At 36.4% G+C, this 20,083-nt stretch overlaps 1 protein-coding gene across 3 annotated transcripts in view; it reads right to left on the bottom strand.

Annotated features, from left to right (window-relative positions):
- The window catches only part of CNTLN (centlein), a 421,157-nt gene that overhangs the window by 213,082 nt on the left and 187,992 nt on the right, over positions 1–20,083 (bottom strand). For all 3 annotated transcript variants that reach the window (XM_033237412.1, XM_033237414.1, XM_033237413.1), the window contains exon 8: positions 12,211–12,405. In XM_033237412.1, the coding sequence (XP_033093303.1) occupies positions 12,211–12,405 (195 nt within the window). The remainder of the gene's footprint in view (positions 1–12,210; positions 12,406–20,083) is intronic.

Here is a 20,083-nt window from a genome sequence, read left to right as displayed (position 1 = left end):
TAAGAGACACGCCTTCTCAACACAAAATATAGAAAACAACATATATCATTTTTAAAATAAAGAAAGAAAAGATGGTGCAAATCAACAGTTCTATCCATCTAAAAAATACTCTTCAGAAATAAAGGCAAAAGAAAGACATTATCCAAAAAATACAAAATGAGAGAATTCACTGTGAGATGATGTCTACTAAAATAAATACTAAAAGGAGTCCTTAAAGCAAAAGGCAAAAGATCCTAGTGGGAAATACAGAATTACAGAAAAGAATAAAGGGATTAAAAAGTGTAAAAATTCTAAAAGATAATGAATTTTTACAACAATAATATTTTATAGGATAAAATACATGTATAATTAAAATGTAAGACAATAACAATAATTGGTGATAAGATAAACAAGTTACAGTATATTAAGTTCCCTGCATTGTATAGAAAATGATTTTAAAAATCAGTTAAAATGGGCTTTAAAAAGTCAAAGACTGGGAAGTTCCATTTACAATAATGACAGAGTAGATCCTATCAGAATAAATCTACCACATATGTCCATTTAAACTCCAAGCAAATTATAAAACAACTACCTGAAGGCAACAGAGAATGATCAAATGCAGGCAGAATCTAGGTAAGAACTGATAGTTGGGAAATGGAAGAGCATTGGCTAAGCTACCCATTTTGATGATTTTTACCTTAGCAAGGCCCACAACAGAAATAATATTAGGAGACTAAAATTCCAACAGAAACTTGCAAGAACTAATTAATGGCTTGAAGAACTAGAGGACAAAGTTCAGTCATACCACTGCAGCAACAAATTGAGGGGGAAAATTCCAGAAAAGAGAGAGTCAAAACTATGAACTCATAACTGAACTGTTCATGCACTGAGCAGACTTCTAAGCAATCTGAATAAGGTTAAGAGAACTAAAAAGCAATTCACTGCAACCCACCTGATGGGAAGCAGGGCTTGGAATTTAAATCTGATCTAATTTAAATTCTGATTCATATATTTATTTCAACACTTCCATGAGTAATACAACAGAAACCAGAGTCTCTATAACATATATTTTACAATATACATCATATAACTCCAAGTTAGAGGAAACAATATATGACCCATATTCAAAAGAAAAGGGAAAACAATAGTGATCAAACCAAAGAAGACCCAATAGATAAGGAAAATACGGATTTTAAAGGAGCTGTTTTAACTATTATAACAAGGACTTATATTTGCAGAATAAGTCACATAAACGACTTAAGAGCAAGTTGGACATAACAGAAATTTCAGTTAAACTGAATATAAAGTAATAGAAACCATCTAATCTGAATAATATAGATATAAAACAGTTTTTAAAAAATTAACAGAGCCGGCTGGGCGCGGCAGCTCACGCCTGTAATCCTAGCACTTCGGAAGGCCGAGGCAGGCAGATCACCTAAGGTCAGCAGTTTGAGACCAGCCTGGCCAACATGGCAAAACCCCGTCTCTACCAAATATTAAAAAATTAGCTGGATGTATGGTGAATGCCACTTGGAAGGCTGAGGCAGGGGAATCACCTGGACCCAGGAGGCAGAGATTGCAGCGAGCTGAGACCATGCCACTGCACTCCAGCCTGAGCAATACAGCGAGACTCTGTATCAAAAAAAAATAAAAATCAACAGAGCTTTACTAATCTGTGGACCAACACTGAAAAGTCTAACATAAGTGAAATGGTAATCTCAAAAAGAGAAAAGAAAGAACAGGAAACAAAAATATTTGTGAAAATAACGTCAAAATTTTTCTCCAATTTGGTTTTAAAATTATGAAAATCAAGAAGCTCAGCAAACCGTAAGATGGATGACTATAGTGAAAATCAAGCTTGGGAATATCATAGTTTAAATGCTTATAGTCAAAAGTAAAATCTTGGGGGAAAAAAAAAGTCAAAGAAAACTGACACATGACCTTTAAGTGAATAATGAAATGAATTCCACTGAATTACCATCAGAAACTGTGGGTCTAGAGGATAGAAGAGTAAAACTTTTAGATTAAAAAAAAAAGCCAGTTAATTAATCCAAAAGGAAGGAAGAAAAAGAGAGGCAGAGGAACGAAAAACAGGATAAACAGAAAACAAATGATAATATGGTACACCTAAACCCAATCATATTATAATCATATTGCAATTCAAAGGATTAACACTGCAATGAAAAGGAAGAAATTGTCAGAATGGATTATAAACAACAGGATCCAAATATATACACTTCAAATATACAGTAACCTATGTGCTGAAATTAAAAGAATGAGAAAGTTACACTTTGTAAAATATAATCATTAAAAAGAAGAATTGGCTATACTGACATCGTAAAGGTACATTTCAAGCCAACAAAATACTATAGTTAAAAATGGTATTTTATAATGAGAAAGGGTTCAGTTTATCAGAAAGACATAACAATCATAAATATGCATAGAACTAATAAAACAGCTTTAAAATGCATGAAATAAAAATTGAGAAAATTCAAAGGAGAAACAAAAATCTACAATTATATTTTAACACTCCTTTCTAAAGCAATTGATAGAAAAAGTAAATACAAAAATCATTAAAGAGATAAAAGATCTGAATATTATCAAGTGCAATGACATAATTAATAGTGATATTTAAGGAGCACTCTGCCCAGTAGTTGCAAAATACAAATTATTCTCAGGTACATATAGTACTTTCACCAAAACAATATGCTTGGCCTTAAGTCTCAATAAATATAAAAATATAGGCCAGGCGCAGTGACTCACGCCTGTAATCCCAGCACTTTGGGAGGCCGAGGCGGGCGGATCACGAGGCCAGGAGACCCAGACCGTCCTGGCTAACACGGTGAAATCCCATCTCTACTAAAAATTCAACAACAACAACAAAAAAATTAGCTGGGTGTGGTGGCGGGCACTTGTAGTCCCTGCTACTCAGGAGGCTGAGGCAGGAGAATGGCGTGACCCCCAGGAGGCGGAGCTTGCAGTGAGCCGCGACCATGCCACTGCACTCCAGCCCAGGCGACAGATCGAGACTCTGTCACAAATAAATAAATAAATTATATATATATAGTAATCTTACCAAGTACTACCTGTGACCACAATGGAAGTAGATTAGAAGTAACAATAAAACAGTAAACATACACATATACACACACACAAATATTTCAAAAGTAAACAAGACACACTCTCCAAACAGAAAATCCAAAAGGAAATCAGAAACATTTCTAAATGAATGCTTATTTGTACAAATTGAGGAGCTTATAGTAAAATTACCAAAAAAGCAAACGAGCAAAAACAGATAGAATATTCTTGAAAAAGAATAAAGTAACTTACATTACCCTCATTTCAAAAGTTATTATAAAGCTATATATATGAATAGGCATATATCTGGACTCTGTTCTATTGATTATTTTGTCAGTTATTATACTAATACCATACTGTCTTGATATTTTAGCTCAATAAATAAGTCTCAAATCAGGGATTGTAAATCCTCCAACTTGTTCTTTATGAAACTTGATTTTGCTCTTCTAGGTTCTTTGCATTTCCCTTTCACCATGTTGGTCAGAATGGTCTCGATCTCTTGACATCGTGACTCACCCACCTCAGCCTCTCAAAGTGCTGGGATTACAGGTGTGAGACACCGCGCCTGGCCGTCAATTTCTTAAAATAACAGAAAAAGCCTCTTGGGAGTTTGATTAGGATCTTTTGTCTTAAAGAAAAAAAAAAAAGAAAAGAAAAACCTGCCTGGGATTTTGATTGGGAATCTTTCTGTCTTTGGGGGAACAGACAGATTTCTTAAATGAAATACCAAACGAATAACTATAAACGATTAATTTGCCTAAATTAAAATTAAGAAGTGGCTGGGCGCGGTGGCTCACGTCTGTAATCCCAGCACTTTGGAAGACCACAGCGGGTGGATCACCTGAAGTCAGGAGTTCAAGACCAGTCTGACCAACATGGTGAAACCAGGTCTATAGTAAAAATTCAAAAAATTAGCCAGGTGTGGTGGCAGGTGCCTATAAGCCCAGCTACTTGGGAGGCTGAGGCAGGAGAATTGCTTGAACCCAGGAGGTGGAGGTTCCAATGAGCCAAGATCGCATCATTTACTACAGCCTGGGCAACAAGAGCAAAACTCTGTCTCAAAAAAAAAAAAAGAAGTAATTTAATTTCTGTTCATCAAATGACACCTTGAAGAAAATCAAAAGAAAAGTACACAGTGAGATATCTGCCATATATTAATTTACTAGGGATTAATATTAAGAACATATAAAGAGCTTTTGAAAATCAACAAGAAAAAATCCAGTAGAAGATTGAACGAAAGACATAAACAGATATTTCACAAAGAAGACACACACTGGCTAGTCAGTGATACGCATGTAAAAACCAAAATAAAATATTATTTTATACCTATTCAGTTGGCAATGAATTAAGAAGTCTGATATCACCAAGTGTTGAGTAGGACAGGAAAAAACCAGATATCTTTTATATTGTTGGTGGTAGTAAAACCTACAAAACCACTTTGAAAAACAGGTGATCAGTATTGTCTAAAAGTAACATTTTCATATTTTATAATCCAGGATTTCTACTCCTAGATATATAACTCACAAAGATGCATGAATGTGTATGTCAAGAAACACGTGTGAAAATGTCAACACTAATATTATCCATAACAACAAAAATGGAAATAACTAAAGTTCTCATCTAGAGATACATGTAAAAATAGTTATGATATACTCACATATAACAGAATATTTTTAAACAGGAAAAACAAAGAGCTATATTAAAAAACATGGATAAATTTTAGTAACATAATGATGAGTCAAAATTGCCTAACCCATAAACAACACATTATATCATTTTTATGAATGACTAAACAATAACCTGTTTCCTCATAAATTTGTATATGATATAACTGTTTTAAAAAAATCAAAATGATAAGAAGTTCGGTGATTACCTCTTGTAAGAGAATCAAAGCACATACAAGTAGATATAAGCCATTTGTAATGATCTAGTCTTTGGATAAGGTGGTTGAACCAAGGGTGTTTGTTATAATAAAAGAACTAAACAAAGCCATTAAATTAAATTTTCATACGCATACAATAGTATGTCATAATACAAATTTTATCATTGATCCAATATTATGTACCTGAAGTCCAAAAAATACACACAATATGGTACAATCTTAAAAACTGTTGTAAGGTTGAGTAATTAGCAAGACAAATGCGGCATGTTCAAAAATGACAATCCATTTCTGAATTTAATTAATGCATTATAAAATTTAAAGAAAAACTATGAGTGCCTTAAAAACACTTAAATAAATTCACAGAGATTTTTTTTAAAGATGTGTAGAGTTGAAAGTTGCCCTGAAGATTATCTAAAAAGGTACCATTTAACATTTTCTATATGCTAAGCTCTGCACTTTACTGGTACTATGTCATTAAACTTCATAAAACTCTATGACATAGATACTATTAATATCAACATTTTGTTTATGAGAAAGTTTTGAATAAAAGGGCTAAGAAATGTGTTTAAGTTCACAAAGCTCACAGAGCTATAATTAATCTCAGGTTTATTTGAAACCAGATCCTACATATTTATCTATACATTTATACTACCTTCATTTACCACAGGAAATAGTAAGAAAGGTTATATGGCACTTCTGAGGGGGGCGGAGCAAGATGGCCGAATAGGAACAGCTCCAGTCTCCAACTCCCAGCGCGAGTAACACAGAAGACCGGTGATTTCTGCATTTTCAACTGAGGTACTGGGGTCATCTCTCTAGGGAGTGCCGGACAATCGGTGCTGGTCAGCTGCTGCAGCCTAACCAGCGTGAGCTGAAGCAGGGCGAGGCATCGCCTCACCTGGAAGCGCAAGGGGGAAGGAAATCCGTTTTCCTAGCCAGGGGAACTGAGACACATAACACCTGGAAAATCGGGTAACTCCCACCCCAATACTGCGCTTTAAGGAAACAAGCACACCAGGAGAATATATCCCACACCTGGCCGGGAGGGTCCCACGCCCACGGAGCCTCCCTCACTGCTAACACAGCCGTCTGCGGCGATCTATCCGCAAGGCAGCAGCGAGGCTGGGGGAGGGGCGCCCGCCATTGCTGAGGCTTAAGTAGGTAAACAAAGCCGCTGGGAAGCTCGAACTGGGTGGAGCTCACAGCAGCTCAAGGAAACCTGCCTGTCTCTGTAGACTCCACCTCTGGGGACAGCCCACAGCTGAGGTCCAATAGGGAAAGCAGCGGGGGCGGTGCAGAGGCGAACGACTCTGTCTGACAGCTTTGGGGAGAGCCGTGGATCTCCCAACGCGGAGGTTGAGATCCGAGAACGGACAGACTGCCTGCTCAGGTGGGTCCCTGACCCCTGAGTAGCCTAGCTGGGAGACATCCCCCACTAGGGGCAGTCTGACACCCCACACCTCACAGGGTGGAGTCATCCCTGAGAGGAAACTTCCAAAGGAAGAATCAGACAGGTACACTCGCTGCTCAGCAATATTCTATCTTTGGCAACCTCTGCTGCTGATACCCAGGCAAACAGGGTCTGGAGTGGACCTCAAGCAATCTCCAACAGACCAACAGACAGTCCTTCTGACTGTCAGACGGAAAACTATCAAACAGGAAGGACACCTATACCAAAACCCCATCAGTACGTCACCATCATCAAAGACCAGAGACAGATAAAACCACAAAGATGGGGAAAAAGCAGGGCAGAAAAGCTGGAAATTCAAAAAATAAGAGCGCATCTCCCCCTGCAAAGGAGCGCAGCCCATCGCCAGCAACGGATCAAAGCTGGTCAGAGAATGACTTTGACGAGATGAGAGAAGAAGGCTTCAGTCCATCAAACTTCTCAGAGCTAAAGGAGGAATTACGTACCCAGCGCAAAGAAACTAAAAATCTTGAAAAAAAAGTGGAAGAATTGACAGCTAGACTAATTAATGCAGAGAAGATCATAAACGAAATGACAGAGATGAAAACCATGACACGAGAAATACGTGACAAATGCACAAGCTTCAGTAACCGACTCGATCAACTGGAAGAAAGAGTATCAGCGATTGAGGATCAAATGAATGAAATGAAGCGAGAAGAGAAAACCAAAAGAAAAAAGAAGAAAAAGAAATGAACAAAGCCTGCAAGAAGTATGGGATTATGTAAAAAGACCAAATCTACGTCTGATTGGGGTGCCTGAAAGTGAGGGGGAAAATGGAACCAAGTTGGAAAACACTCTTCAGGATATCATCCAGGAGAACTTCCCCAACCTAGTAGGGCAGGCCAACATTCAAATTCAGGAAATACAGAGAACGCCACAAAGATACTCCTCCAGAAGAGCAACTCCAAGACACATAATTGCCAGATTCACCAAAGTTGAAATGAAGGAAAAAATCTTAAGGGCAGCCAGAGAGAAAGGTCGGGTTACCCACAAAGGGAAGCCCATCAGACTAACAGCAGATGTCTCGGCAGAAACTCTACAAGCCAGAAGAGAGTGGGGGCCAATATTCAACGTTCTAAAAGAAAAGAATTTTCAACCCAGAATTTCATATCCAGCCAAACTAAGTTTCATCAGTGAAGGAGAAATAAAATCCTTTACAGATAAGCAAATGCTTAGAGATTTTGTCACCACCAGGCCTGCCTTACAAGAGACCCTGAAGGAAGCCCTAAACATGGAAAGGAACAACCGGTACCAGCCATTGCAAAAACATGCCAAAATGTAAAGACCATCGAGGCTAGGAAGAAACTGCATCAACTAATGAGCAAAATAACCAGTTAATATCATAATGACAGGATCAAGTTCACACATAACAATATTAACCTTAAATGTAAATGGACTAAATGCTCCAATTAAAAGACACAGACTGGCAAACTGGATAAAGAGTCAAGACCCATCAGTCTGCTGTATTCAGGAGACCCATCTCACATGCAGAGACATACATAGGCTCAAAATAAAGGGATGGAGAAAGATCTACCAAGCAAATGGAGAACAAAAAAAAGCAGGGGTTGCAATCCTAGTCTCTGATAAAACAGACTTTAAACCATCAAAGATCGAAAGAGACAAAGAAGGCCATTACATAATGGTAAAGGGATCAATTCAACAGGAAGAGCTAACTCTCCTAAATATATATGCACCCAATACAGGAGCACCCAGATTCATAAAGCAAGTCCTTAGAGACCTACAAAGAGACTTAGACTCCCATACAATAATAATGGGAGATTTCAACACTCCACTGTCAACATTAGACAGATCAACGAGACAGAAAGTTAACAAGGATATCCAGGAATTGAACTCATCTCTGCACCAAGCGGACCTAATAGACATCTATAGAACTCTCCACCCCAAATCAACAGAATATACATTCTTCTCAGCACCACATCGCACTTATTCCAAAATTGACCACATAATTGGAAGTAAAGCACTCCTCAGCAAATGTACAAGAACAGAAATTATAACAAACTGTCTCTCAGACCACAGTGCAATCAAACTAGAACTCAGGACTAAGAAACTCAATCAAAACCGCTCAACTACATGGAAACTGAATAACCTGCTCCTGAATGACTACTGGGTACATAACGAAATGAAAGCAGAAATAAAGATGTTCTTTGAAACCAATGAGAACAAAGATACAACATACCAGAATCTCTGGGACACATTTAAAGCAGTGTGTAGAGGGAAATTTATAGCACTAAATGCCCACAAGAGAAAGCAGGAAAGATCTAAAATTGACACTTTAACATCACAATTAAAAGAACTAGAGAGGCAAGAGCAAACACATTCAAAAGCTAGCAGAAGGCAAGAAATAACTAAGATCAGAGCAGAACTGAAGGAGATAGAGTCACAAAAAACCCTCCAAAAAATCAATGAATCCAGGAGTTGGTTTTTTGAAAAGATCAACAAAATTGACAGACCGCTAGCAAGACTAATAAAGAAGAAAAGAGAGAGGAATCAAATAGACGCAATAAAAAATGATAAAGGGGATATCACCACCGACCCCACAGAAATACAAACAACCATCAGAGAATACTATAAATGCCTCTACGCAAATCGACTAGAAAATCTAGAAGAAATGGATAATTTCCTGGACACTTACACTCTCCCAAGACTGAACCAGGAAGAAGTTGAATCCCTGAATAGACCAATAACAGGCTCTGAAATTGAGGCAACAATTAATAGCCTACCCACGAAAAAAAGTCCAGGACCAGATGGATTCACAGCTGAATTCTACCAGAGGTACAAGGAGGAGCTGGTACCATTCCTTCTGAAACTATTCCAATCAATAGAAAAAGAGGGAATCCTCCCTAACTCATTTTATGAGGCCAACATCATCCTGATACCAAAGCCTGGCAGAGACACAACAAAAAAAGAGAATTTTAGACCAATATCCCTGATGAACATCGATGCAAAAATTCTCAATAAAATACTGGCAAACCGGATTCAGCAGCACATCAAAAAGCTTATCCACCATGATCAAGTGGGCTTCATCCCTGGGATGCAAGGCTGGTTCAACATTCGCAAATCAATAAATGTAATCCAGCATATAAACAGAACCAAAGACAAGAACCACATGATTATCTCAATAGATGCAGAAAAGGCTTTTGACAAAATTCAACAGCCCTTCATGCTAAAAACGCTCAATAAATTCGGTATTGATGGAACGTACCTCAAAATAATAAGAGCTATTTACGACAAACCCACAGCTAATATCATATTGAATGGGCAAAAACTGGAAAAATTCCCTTTGAAAACTGGCACAAGACAGGGATGCCCTCTCTCACCACTCCTATTCAACATAGTGTTGGAAGTTCTGGCTAGGGCAATCAGGCAAGAGAAAGAAATCAAGGGTATCCAGTTAGGAAAAGAAGAAGTCAAATTGTCCCTGTTTGCAGATGACATGATTGTATATTAGAAAAACCCATCGTCTCAGCCCAAAATCTCCTTAAGCTGATAAGCAACTTCAGCAAAGTCTCAGGATACAAAATTAATGTGCAAAAATCACAAGCATTCTTATACACCAGTAACAGACAAGCAGAGAGCCAAGTCAGGAATGAACTTCCATTCACAATTGCTTCAAAGAGAATAAAATACCTAGGAATCCAGCTTACAAGGGATGTAAAGGACCTCTTCAAGGAGAACTACAAACCACTGCTCAGTGAAATCAAAGAGGACACAAACAAATGGAAGAACATACCATGCTCATGGATAGGAAGAATCAATATCGTGAAAATGGCCATACTGCCCAAGGTTATTTATAGATTCAATGCCATCCCCATCAAGCTACCAATGAGTTTCTTCACAGAATTGGAAAAAACTGCTTTAAAGTTCATATGGAACCAAAAAAGAGCCCGCATTGCCAAGACAATCCTAGGTCAAAAGGACAAAGCTGGAGGCGTCACGCTACCTGACTTCAAACTATACTACAAGGCTACAGTAACCAAAACAGCATGGTACTGGTACCACAACAGAGAAATAGACCAGTGGAACAGAACAGAGTCCTCAGAAATAATACCACACATCTACAGCCATCTGATCTTTGACAAACCTGACAAAAACAAGAAATGGGGAAAGGATTCCCTATTTAATAAATGGTGCTGGGAAAATTGGCTAGCCATAAGTAGAAAGCTGAAACTGGATCCTTTCCTTACCCCTTATACGAAAATTAATTCAAGATGGATTAGAGACTTAAATGTTAGACCTAATACCATAAAAACCCTAGAAGAAAATCTAGGTAGTACCATTCAGGACATAGGCATGGGCAAGGACTTCATGTCTAAAACACCAAAAGCAACGGCAGCAAAAGCCAAAATTGACAAATGGGATCTCATTAAACTAAAGAGCTTTTGCACAGCAAAAGAAACTACCATCAGAGTGAACAGGCAACCTACAGAATGGGAGAAAATTTTTGCAACCTACTCATCTGACAAAGGGCTAATATCCAGAATCTACAAAGAACTCAAACAAATATACAAGAAAAAAACAAACAACCCCATCAAAAAGTGGGGAAAGGATATGAACAGACATTTCTCAAAAGAAGACATCCATACAGCCAACAGACACATGAAAAAATGCTCGTCATCACTCGCCATCAGAGAAATGCAAATCAAAACCACAATGAGATACCATCTCACACCAGTTAGAATGGCAATCATTAAGAAGTCAGGAAACAATAGATGTTGGAGAGGATGTGGAGAAATAGGAACACTTTTACACTGTTGGTGGGATTGTAAACTAGTTCAACCATTATGGAAAACAGTATGGCGATTCCTCAAGGATCTAGAACTAGATGTACCATATGACCCAGCCATCCCACTACTGGGTATATACCCAAAGGATTATAAATTACTCTACTACAAAGACACATGCACACGTATGTTTATTGCGGCACTATTCACAATAGCAAAGACTTGGAATCAACCCAAATGTCCATCTGTGACAGACTGGATTAAGAAAATGTGGCACATATACACCATGGAATACTATGCAGCCATCAAAAAGGATGAGTTTGCGTCCTTTGTAGGGACATGGATGCAGCTGGAAACCATCATTCTTAGCAAACTATCACAAGAAGAGAAAACCAAACACCGCATGTTCTCACTCATAGGTGGAACTGAACAATGAGATCACTTGGACTCGGGAAGGGGAACATCACACACTGGGGCCTATCATGGGGAGGGGGGAGGAGGGAGGGATTGCATTGGGGAGTTATACATGATATAAACGTTATGCACATGTACCCTAGAACTTAAAGTATAATAAAAAAATAAATAATAAATAAAATAAAAAAAAAAAAAAAAAAAAGAAAGGTTATAGGCCTGTCCAAAATCATGTATCAAGGTAGTGGCAGAATTAGGACTATTGGATATTAAGTACCACATACCAGGCATTATGGCAAGTACTTTATGAAACTTACTGTTAGATACTCTTTCTATTCCATTAGCTCATTCAGTTAAAAAGTCTCAAAATGGGCATGACTTATTAATTTGCTTTTCAATAATGTATATCAGCCAAATGTTTCATCATGATAACTATATTTGCTAGACCCCATACTTCTACATGCACTTCTATATGAATCTGTATTGTAATATTCATGCTTACAAACAGTATAAAAACAGTATAATGCAAAACTATCTGCACACTTCTTATACTTCAATAAATGCAAATATATTTAAATTTTTATGTTTTAGTCAATTGTAGATTTAATTTGATATTACACTGAATAACAGTTTTAGAAAATGTCACTCACCTGTGCTGAGTAGTCTGGATCACTTTCTTGAAGTAAAGGATGAGGTGCTCCCTGTGATTCCTGAAGTTTTTCTTTTAACTTAGCATTTTCTTGCTCTTTCTGTAATAGCTGATCCTGAAGATTAACAACACTTTGCCGGAGCATAGCTTCATTTGATTTTGTGGTTTCAAAACAAATATGTAACTCATTGTAAAGCTGTTTCAAAAAATATATCCAAATTATATTAATAATCAAAAAAGCTATGTGTGTGTGTGTGTGTGTGTATGTGTGTGCGTGTATATATATACAAATTGTATAAACATAGTTCTTGTCCTCAGGTTATTTTAATAGTCGGAGAGAGAAAGAAGATATAAACACAAAAAAGCTAACTAAATTATATAATAATATTTTAAATATTTAATTTAACATTTAAAATTTGATAATAATAACTAGAAAATATGTAAAAAAAAAAAAAAGGCGATATGTAGTATTAGCCAGTGTAATATAGGAAAAGAAGGCCAAATTTCTGAGGAAGAAAATACTTTAAGCTAGCTATATTAATCATGGAGGGAATTATGACCTGAACTGAACCATGACAATATAATTGGAATTGACCAAAAACGAAAAGTCATTCTAAAGATAGAAGAAATGTGAAAAAAGTTATGCACAATGATAGGAAAGGACAGAAAGGAGCATAAGGTATATCAGTTTAACTGGACTTAATATATACATTGGAAAGAAAACAAAATCAGTAGTATTTCATTAAGAGTTAATTAATGTTGAATTGTACATTCTTATTAAGTATAATTTAGTATCTACTGCTAGGAGGAGCAGAGGACTAGTAAGAGACAAAGTCAAGCAGTAATGCTGTAGATAGAATGTAAAGACTCTTCAATACCGGATTAAGAGGATGGACTTGTTCTGAAGGAGTTATTGAAAACCTTAAACAGTGTGAAAAAATAGAAGCAATGTTTTGAAGACTTACTGAAAACTTTAAAACCTTTTTAAGTCAAGGCAATATGCATTAAATAAATTTAAAAGTTTATTAAAACTATGAGATAACATGACATATAAGTGCCATCATACAGAGAGTAATATAGGGTTAACAATGGTATACCTCCAGTACTTGTGAACTTGCTTGGTAATGAAAATCCTAATGTATAATTGTGATTTAATGAGATATAATTCAATCTGTGGTAGTCGATTTACATACAGAATCTGTATGTATATCTGTGGCTGATACTAGAAAAGTGACCTAAGTGCGAAAATGTGTGTGTGTGTGTGTGTGTGGCTTTAAAGGCTAACAGTAAAATCTTACAATAAGAACAAAACCCCCAAGTGTAACATCTCAAAATTATGTAGATGCTATGGTAAGTTTTTAGTTTTGCTCATTTAATTAAAGATACAGAACATCTTCCATCAGTTTGTCTTGCCTCATGGGAAGAAACTTACATACATAAAAGATTGTAAAGCTTTAGTTCACCTAGAAACCTAGGATTTGTGTACATTTCTGTATGCATGTTATACCTCTGTTTTTAAATTTAAAATTTAAAATTTAAAAAGGCTTGTAAAACCTTTCATTAATACATCTCCTGAAACATAATTTGTCACAAAAATAAGACCCTCCAAAGTTCCATTCCACTGGCATATAATTAGCTCAATATATCTTTTATCTTTCATTAAAAAAAAAAAAAACGTATCTCTGGCTGGGCATGGTGGCTCATGCCTGTAATCCCAGCACTTTGGGAGGTCAAGGCAGGCGGATCACCTGAACTCACGAGTTCAAGACCAGCCTGGGCAATATGACGAATCCCGGTCTCTACCAAAAAATACAAAAAATTACCTGGGCGTGGTAGCATGCACCTGTATTCCCAGCTACTTGGAAGGCTAAGGTGGGAGGATCACTTGAGCCCAGGAGGTCGAGGCTTCAGTGAGCCAAGACTGTGCCATTGCACTCCAGTCTAGGTGACATGGGGAGACACTGTCTTTAAAAAAATAAAATTATCTATCTATATTATTATGGAGATATTTAAAATAATCCACTTCAATTTATAGCCAAAGTCTAGGCAATTTTTTAAAAGAAAAATGTTGCCTATATGATTTATAAAAAAATTTAGAATATCAATTTATATTTTCCCTTCCCATTACCTTTATACCAAGGAGCATGTCCAATGTCCTTTCCACAGCTAATACCATCAGATAGTCTAGGAGGGAAGAAAGAGTAGGAACCTGCCAGCTTTCAGGGACAATGAAGAGTTCAGAGTGCCTACTTGTACTGTGCTGCTGCTCTCATGACTAGGTTCAGTGTAGATAAGAAAAAAGCAAACCCTGGACACAAAAGCTAACCTGGCTAGGGAGAAATGAAGCTACGATGAGTGAGGGTCTTCTCTTCACTGCATAGTCACTTTTTCAATGAAAATGTAACCACTTTGTAATCTCAGGTGCTTTGTTTACACTACCCAACATTTATCCCATCAGTACAAATTAATCCCTCTAAGGTAAATAATAGAAAATATTATTAAAGAATTCACATATTTCAAAAATTTGAGAATCCAATGGACACTGATAAGGGCTGACAAAGAAAACCACATACCTTCCGTCCTAATGACCAAGGTACAGGCATGATGCTAGGGTATGCTCAGTATTGAGGACCAATTTACTGGCCTCTAGTGCCAAGGATGTGGTATACCTTACTCTTGGGTGCCACATCTTGGTACCTTCTTTCACAAATATAAGGCTCTAGGCCGATTCATTCACGGAAGAAGGCTCTATCTTAATTTATCTCCTCTCGTCTAACTACTGTCTTGCTTCATAAAATAGAGGACTGGCCGAGCACGTTGGCTCATACCCGTAATCCCAGCACTTTGGAAGACCGAGGCCGGCGGATCACCTGATATCGGGAGTTCAAGATCAGCCTGACCAACATGGAGAAACCCCGTCTCTACTAAAAATACAAAATTAGCCGGGCATGGTGGTGCATGCCTGTAATCCTAGCTACTCGGGAGGCTGAGGCAGGAGAATCGCTTGAACCCAGGAGGCAGAGGTTGCAGTGAGCTGAGATCGTGCCATTGCATTCCGGCCTGGGCGACAAGGAGAGACTCAAACTCAAAAAAAAAAAAAAATAGACGACTAATAGCACTCTTCTTGTGTTCTCTACTTTGCTCTCTCTGACATGCAGTTTAAGTAGGTGCATTCCTATTCAGAAGTTGCCCTGACTTGATGTGATATGACTAGGTGGGTAAGACTACACTGGTACAAACTCTGTCTTGCACTGAATATCCATCCTTCCAAGCAGCAGGTGAAAAAGAACTGAGAAAGCCCAGAATAAATTAGATCAGCTTTGCTCTAGGTTTTGGAACAAACTCTTATCTTATTCCTTAGCTTACTCCAAACATACATCTCCTACTTGCCTGTTTTCTTTATTGGCTGACTGGATTTCACGTATTTAATAGTAATGAGATCACTCAGTTGTGAACTTAGAGTACAGGAAGCAAAGATAGTTCTCCAGCCATTTTTAACTCTAGGCCTCAGTTCAGCAGTAAACTTGGTTAAAATAGCCTTCAACAAGGTTAAATCTAGCTTTATTTCTAAAGTGTTTTTTGGTGACAAGACCTCAGGGTAATAAAATGTTTATTTCTCTAGGAGATCCTGCAAGAAGGCAAAAGCTTAGGATGTTCCAGTGCCCTGGGTAGATTCCATCTTATTCTCATTCCATTAATAAAAGTAGAGTAAAAAAAAACAAAAACAAAAAAAACACAAAAAAAGCAAAACAGTGCTCAAGCGAGTAAATTAGGCAATATGATAAATTCTATTCATCTGTATTGCTTTAGGCATACTGAGTTATCTTCTTCCCTATTAGTAAGAACATTCCTACAACAGTTTTCAGAGAGGCTCTTTTCTCTATAATTTCTTTCCTCTAATAATCCAAAAAGTTCGAATGGATCAGAATTTTTTTGTAAGATTCTGGCCTATAAAAATGTAATCATGTATTACATTATATGCTTTAGAAGTATCAATCATTATAATTCATAAGCAATATATTATTCTTACTATTCTTCATGCTATTTTCTATTGAAGAAATTAAAGTGAAAAAGGTTAAAAGGATCTCCAGGGGACAGAAAGCAAGTTAGAAATAAGACCTCATACTCCAGCTCCTTTAATTTTCAGGGGTCTAGACTGAAGAGCACCTTTTCAAATCTTTTATTAGTGTTAAAGAAGTAAATGATATCTTATGTATCTTAACAATTTTGAAAATATGTATGTTCTGTTACCCAATTATACTAATTTAAGAATTGAAATCGTCCAAATTTAGTAAATATACTACAGCATTCCCTCAGTATCCACAAGATTGTTTCCAGGACCCAAGTGGATAACAAAAATCTGCAAATGCACAAGTGCCTTATATAAAATGGCACAGTATTTGCTTATAACCTATGTACATCCTCCTGTACACTTTAAACCATCTCTGGATTACTTATAAGATGGAATTTACCCAGTGGTTACAATGTAAACACTATGTAAACAGTTATTATACTTTTTGTATTAATTTTTATTGTTGTACTGCTATTTTATTTTTATTTTTATTATAACAAAAAGTTATAAAATACATGTTAGTACCCCAACCATGTTTGATGGTCTAGAAATCATAAATGCTGATATAATTCCCTATCAATATTTAAATCATACACATATATAAATGATGTGCAGACATACAAAAATATTAAAAATTATATGAAAGGCTACATGCTCAGAGGAAGAGAACACATTAGATTACTTTTATGTATCTTGGTAGGTGTTTTCTCCTGGAAAACCCTTCCACACTATGTGTTTGGTAGACTTGTGTATGACACTGATGATTCGTTATAGAGAGCTCTGGGACAGTATGACTCACCTCTGTGCTCAAAACCTTTTTCAATTTTCTTTCTTCACCTTTGTCTCCCCTCCTCAATTCCCACATCCTACCACTTGGGACAACTGTTTTTATCTTTTCAAATAATTAAACAGGTATTATGATACAAATCTACTTAATAAATGAGAGAAAGAATGGGGAATGGAAGGGCAAGGAAAAGGGGTGAAGAATTGAGAGAAAGAGAACAGAGGAAACAAACTTCATTAGAAACAGTAAACTAAGATCTGATTCTTAAAGAAGTTTAATATGAATTGAAGACAAATTGTTAGTGTAATATTTTTAATTCAGCTCATCTAAGTCTTAGAGCTAAATCCCAATTATTATTCAAAAATATTAAAATGAACCTATGTGAAAATATGTTTGAAATTTTGAGTAATTTCATCTCATTATTGCAAGGATGATTATTCAAATTGGAAAACAATCTAAAAATATGTGTAGACAAGGAATAAAGACAACACATATAATGCTCCAGAATAAAAATGAATAATCTGATATAAATGAATACTAAAGTCTGAACAATAGCACACCTGACAAATAAGGCAATGTGATCATTCCCAAATTTTAAAATCCTGCACTACACAACTAGTACATTTGTGAGGAGAAAAAATAGCGTTAGTAAAAAATCTTCAGAAGCTCAAAAAGTTAAAGTGTGATGTAATAGCAAGATAAAAGAAACCAAATGGATACAATCAGGAGGAACAAATGGCTAGAGAATAATGATGGAAGCCCTTTTCAAAGAGAAAGGTAACTGCTATACTCTGGTCACCAAAAAGAATGCAATGAAATCTTTTGAATAACATTTAACTTAGATATCAGGACAAATATTCCAACATTAGAAATTATTAGGTGTTGAAAAAATTTGGATGAGAATGGATAATGCAAGTTTGTAGAATCTGTTTACCGAGGCTTTTAAGGATAAGATCTCATCTTTCCATTTACAACTGAACTATACTGTGGGCTTTATAATAAAGTTTAAGAATTGCATTCTGGACCGAAGATTACCTAGATCTGAATTCTACACGGGTAGCTGTTTGACTTTGGACAACACTCTAAGCTTCAGTTACCTGATCTATAAAACAGGGATAAAAATAACAATACCACATCAGGTTGGTGCGAGGCTTAAAACAATAAGGCAAAAGCCCTATTGCCAGTGCCTGATACACAATAAGCTAAAACATATTAACTATTATTATTATATGGTTACTAGGAGCAACTTACATTTTTATCTCGATTTACATAATACGTTTCTAAAATAATTTGTGTAAATGGAAACTCAGATTCTCCCTGGCTTATAGTACAATTTTACATTCTGTCTTTATAAGTGTGATCTAACTGGAAGGACTTCTCACTCGTATTTTGTTTCTCCACATTTTTCACCACTGCAGAACCATTCATCCACCCAAAGTCAAACATTAAATGGAATAATATTTAAATTAAAATAGAAACATCACCATAAAGTTTTAAAATACAATTATGATTTTTAAATTGCATTATCCAAAGCGGGACAGCATAGCATGCAATGTGTCAAGGTTCAGTAACTTAACATTTACTGATCATGTAGTAGGCAGGTCCCCTTAGAATCCATGACCCCCATACATACTTATTACAGGATAATTTTAAAAGGATATGTTATGTATGAACTAATTAAAAGTGAATTGGGCCAGTCGCAGTGGCTCACACCTATAATCCCAGCACTTTGGGAGACTGAAGCTGGTGGATCACCTAAGGTAAGGAGTTTGAGACCAGCCTGGTCAACATTGTGAAACTCCGTCTCTATCGAAAAGTACAAAAATTAGCTGAGTGTGGTGGCACGTGCCTGTAGTCCCAGCTACTGGGGAGGCTGAGGTGGAGGAATTGCTTGAACCTGGGAGGTGGAGGTTGCAGTGAGTCGAGATCGGGCCACTGTACTCCAGCCTAGGCGACAGAGTGAGACCCTGTCAAAAAACAAACAAGCAAAAAAAGTGAATTGCACATGGTTAATATGATGTTATAGCTTCATAAAAGGAAGTCTTCCCTGGGTGGGTAGGTCAGTGTGTGCGTGTGCGTGTGTGTGTGTGTGTGTGTGTGTACATATGTGCAGTTAATACACTCTAATGAATAGTAATAGTCTGAACTGACAAAGAAATGTTTATTGCAGCTTTATTTACAAGAATAAACAAATAACATATATAACCAACACTAGAAAAATAAATTATATGACCGTCTAAAATAGTTATATGTCATGATTTTTTAAAATATAATGTTAAAGTGAAAAATATTAGTGTGCCTACAGATATGTTAAGATGCATTTTTAAAACTGAAATATTCAAAATGTTCATAGTATTTGCCTCTGGGGGACGGAATTATAAAAGACTTTGCTTTTTAAAATAACTATATATAGCTACCAAAACAATTGTAATGTCTACTAACTGTAGACAAAATTTACAAAGAATAAATAAATAAGGAAAATATTTTCAAATTGAGTCTAGTTGAGGATACTAATGAAAACTGTATGAACAACTACAATCATCTAAAATAATTTCAAAATTAAAATACTACACTGGGAGGTACAACTTCAAAGTGAGTATAAAATTAAGTATCAGTGAACCCCCTGCTCCCACGCTCCCCAAGGTAATGTTTGAGAAACAAAAATAAAAGAAAAATGAAATTCAATCTAGAGAAAGAAATGGCAAAAAATAGACTAAACACAAGGAAAAGTAAGCCAGTGATTTTAGGTTAGCACATCTCAGTTTGTTCTCTTTTATTTTTTTTTCTGCCTCAATACTATTCACAAACACAACATACCCTCAACATTTACATCTCTCATTTTCTATAATGATTCTTAGAAGGGATAAACAGAATCCTAGAAGAAAAGTGTTTAAGGTTTACAAAATGTACCCCAGATTACAATTTAGTTGATGGCAAATTCGCCAAATAGGGGCATATAAGCTCTACTTCTGCAAATTTAGTAAAGACATATACACTAGGGAATTTATGGTTTGAACT

Source organism: Trachypithecus francoisi, unplaced genomic scaffold (genome assembly GCF_009764315.1).
Source record: "Trachypithecus francoisi isolate TF-2019V2 unplaced genomic scaffold, Tfra_2.0 Lachesis_group16, whole genome shotgun sequence".
Taxonomy (NCBI): Eukaryota; Metazoa; Chordata; class Mammalia; order Primates; family Cercopithecidae; genus Trachypithecus; species Trachypithecus francoisi.
The sequence above is the reverse complement of the archived record's forward strand: the minus strand, read 5'-3'. Positions and strand labels throughout refer to the sequence as shown.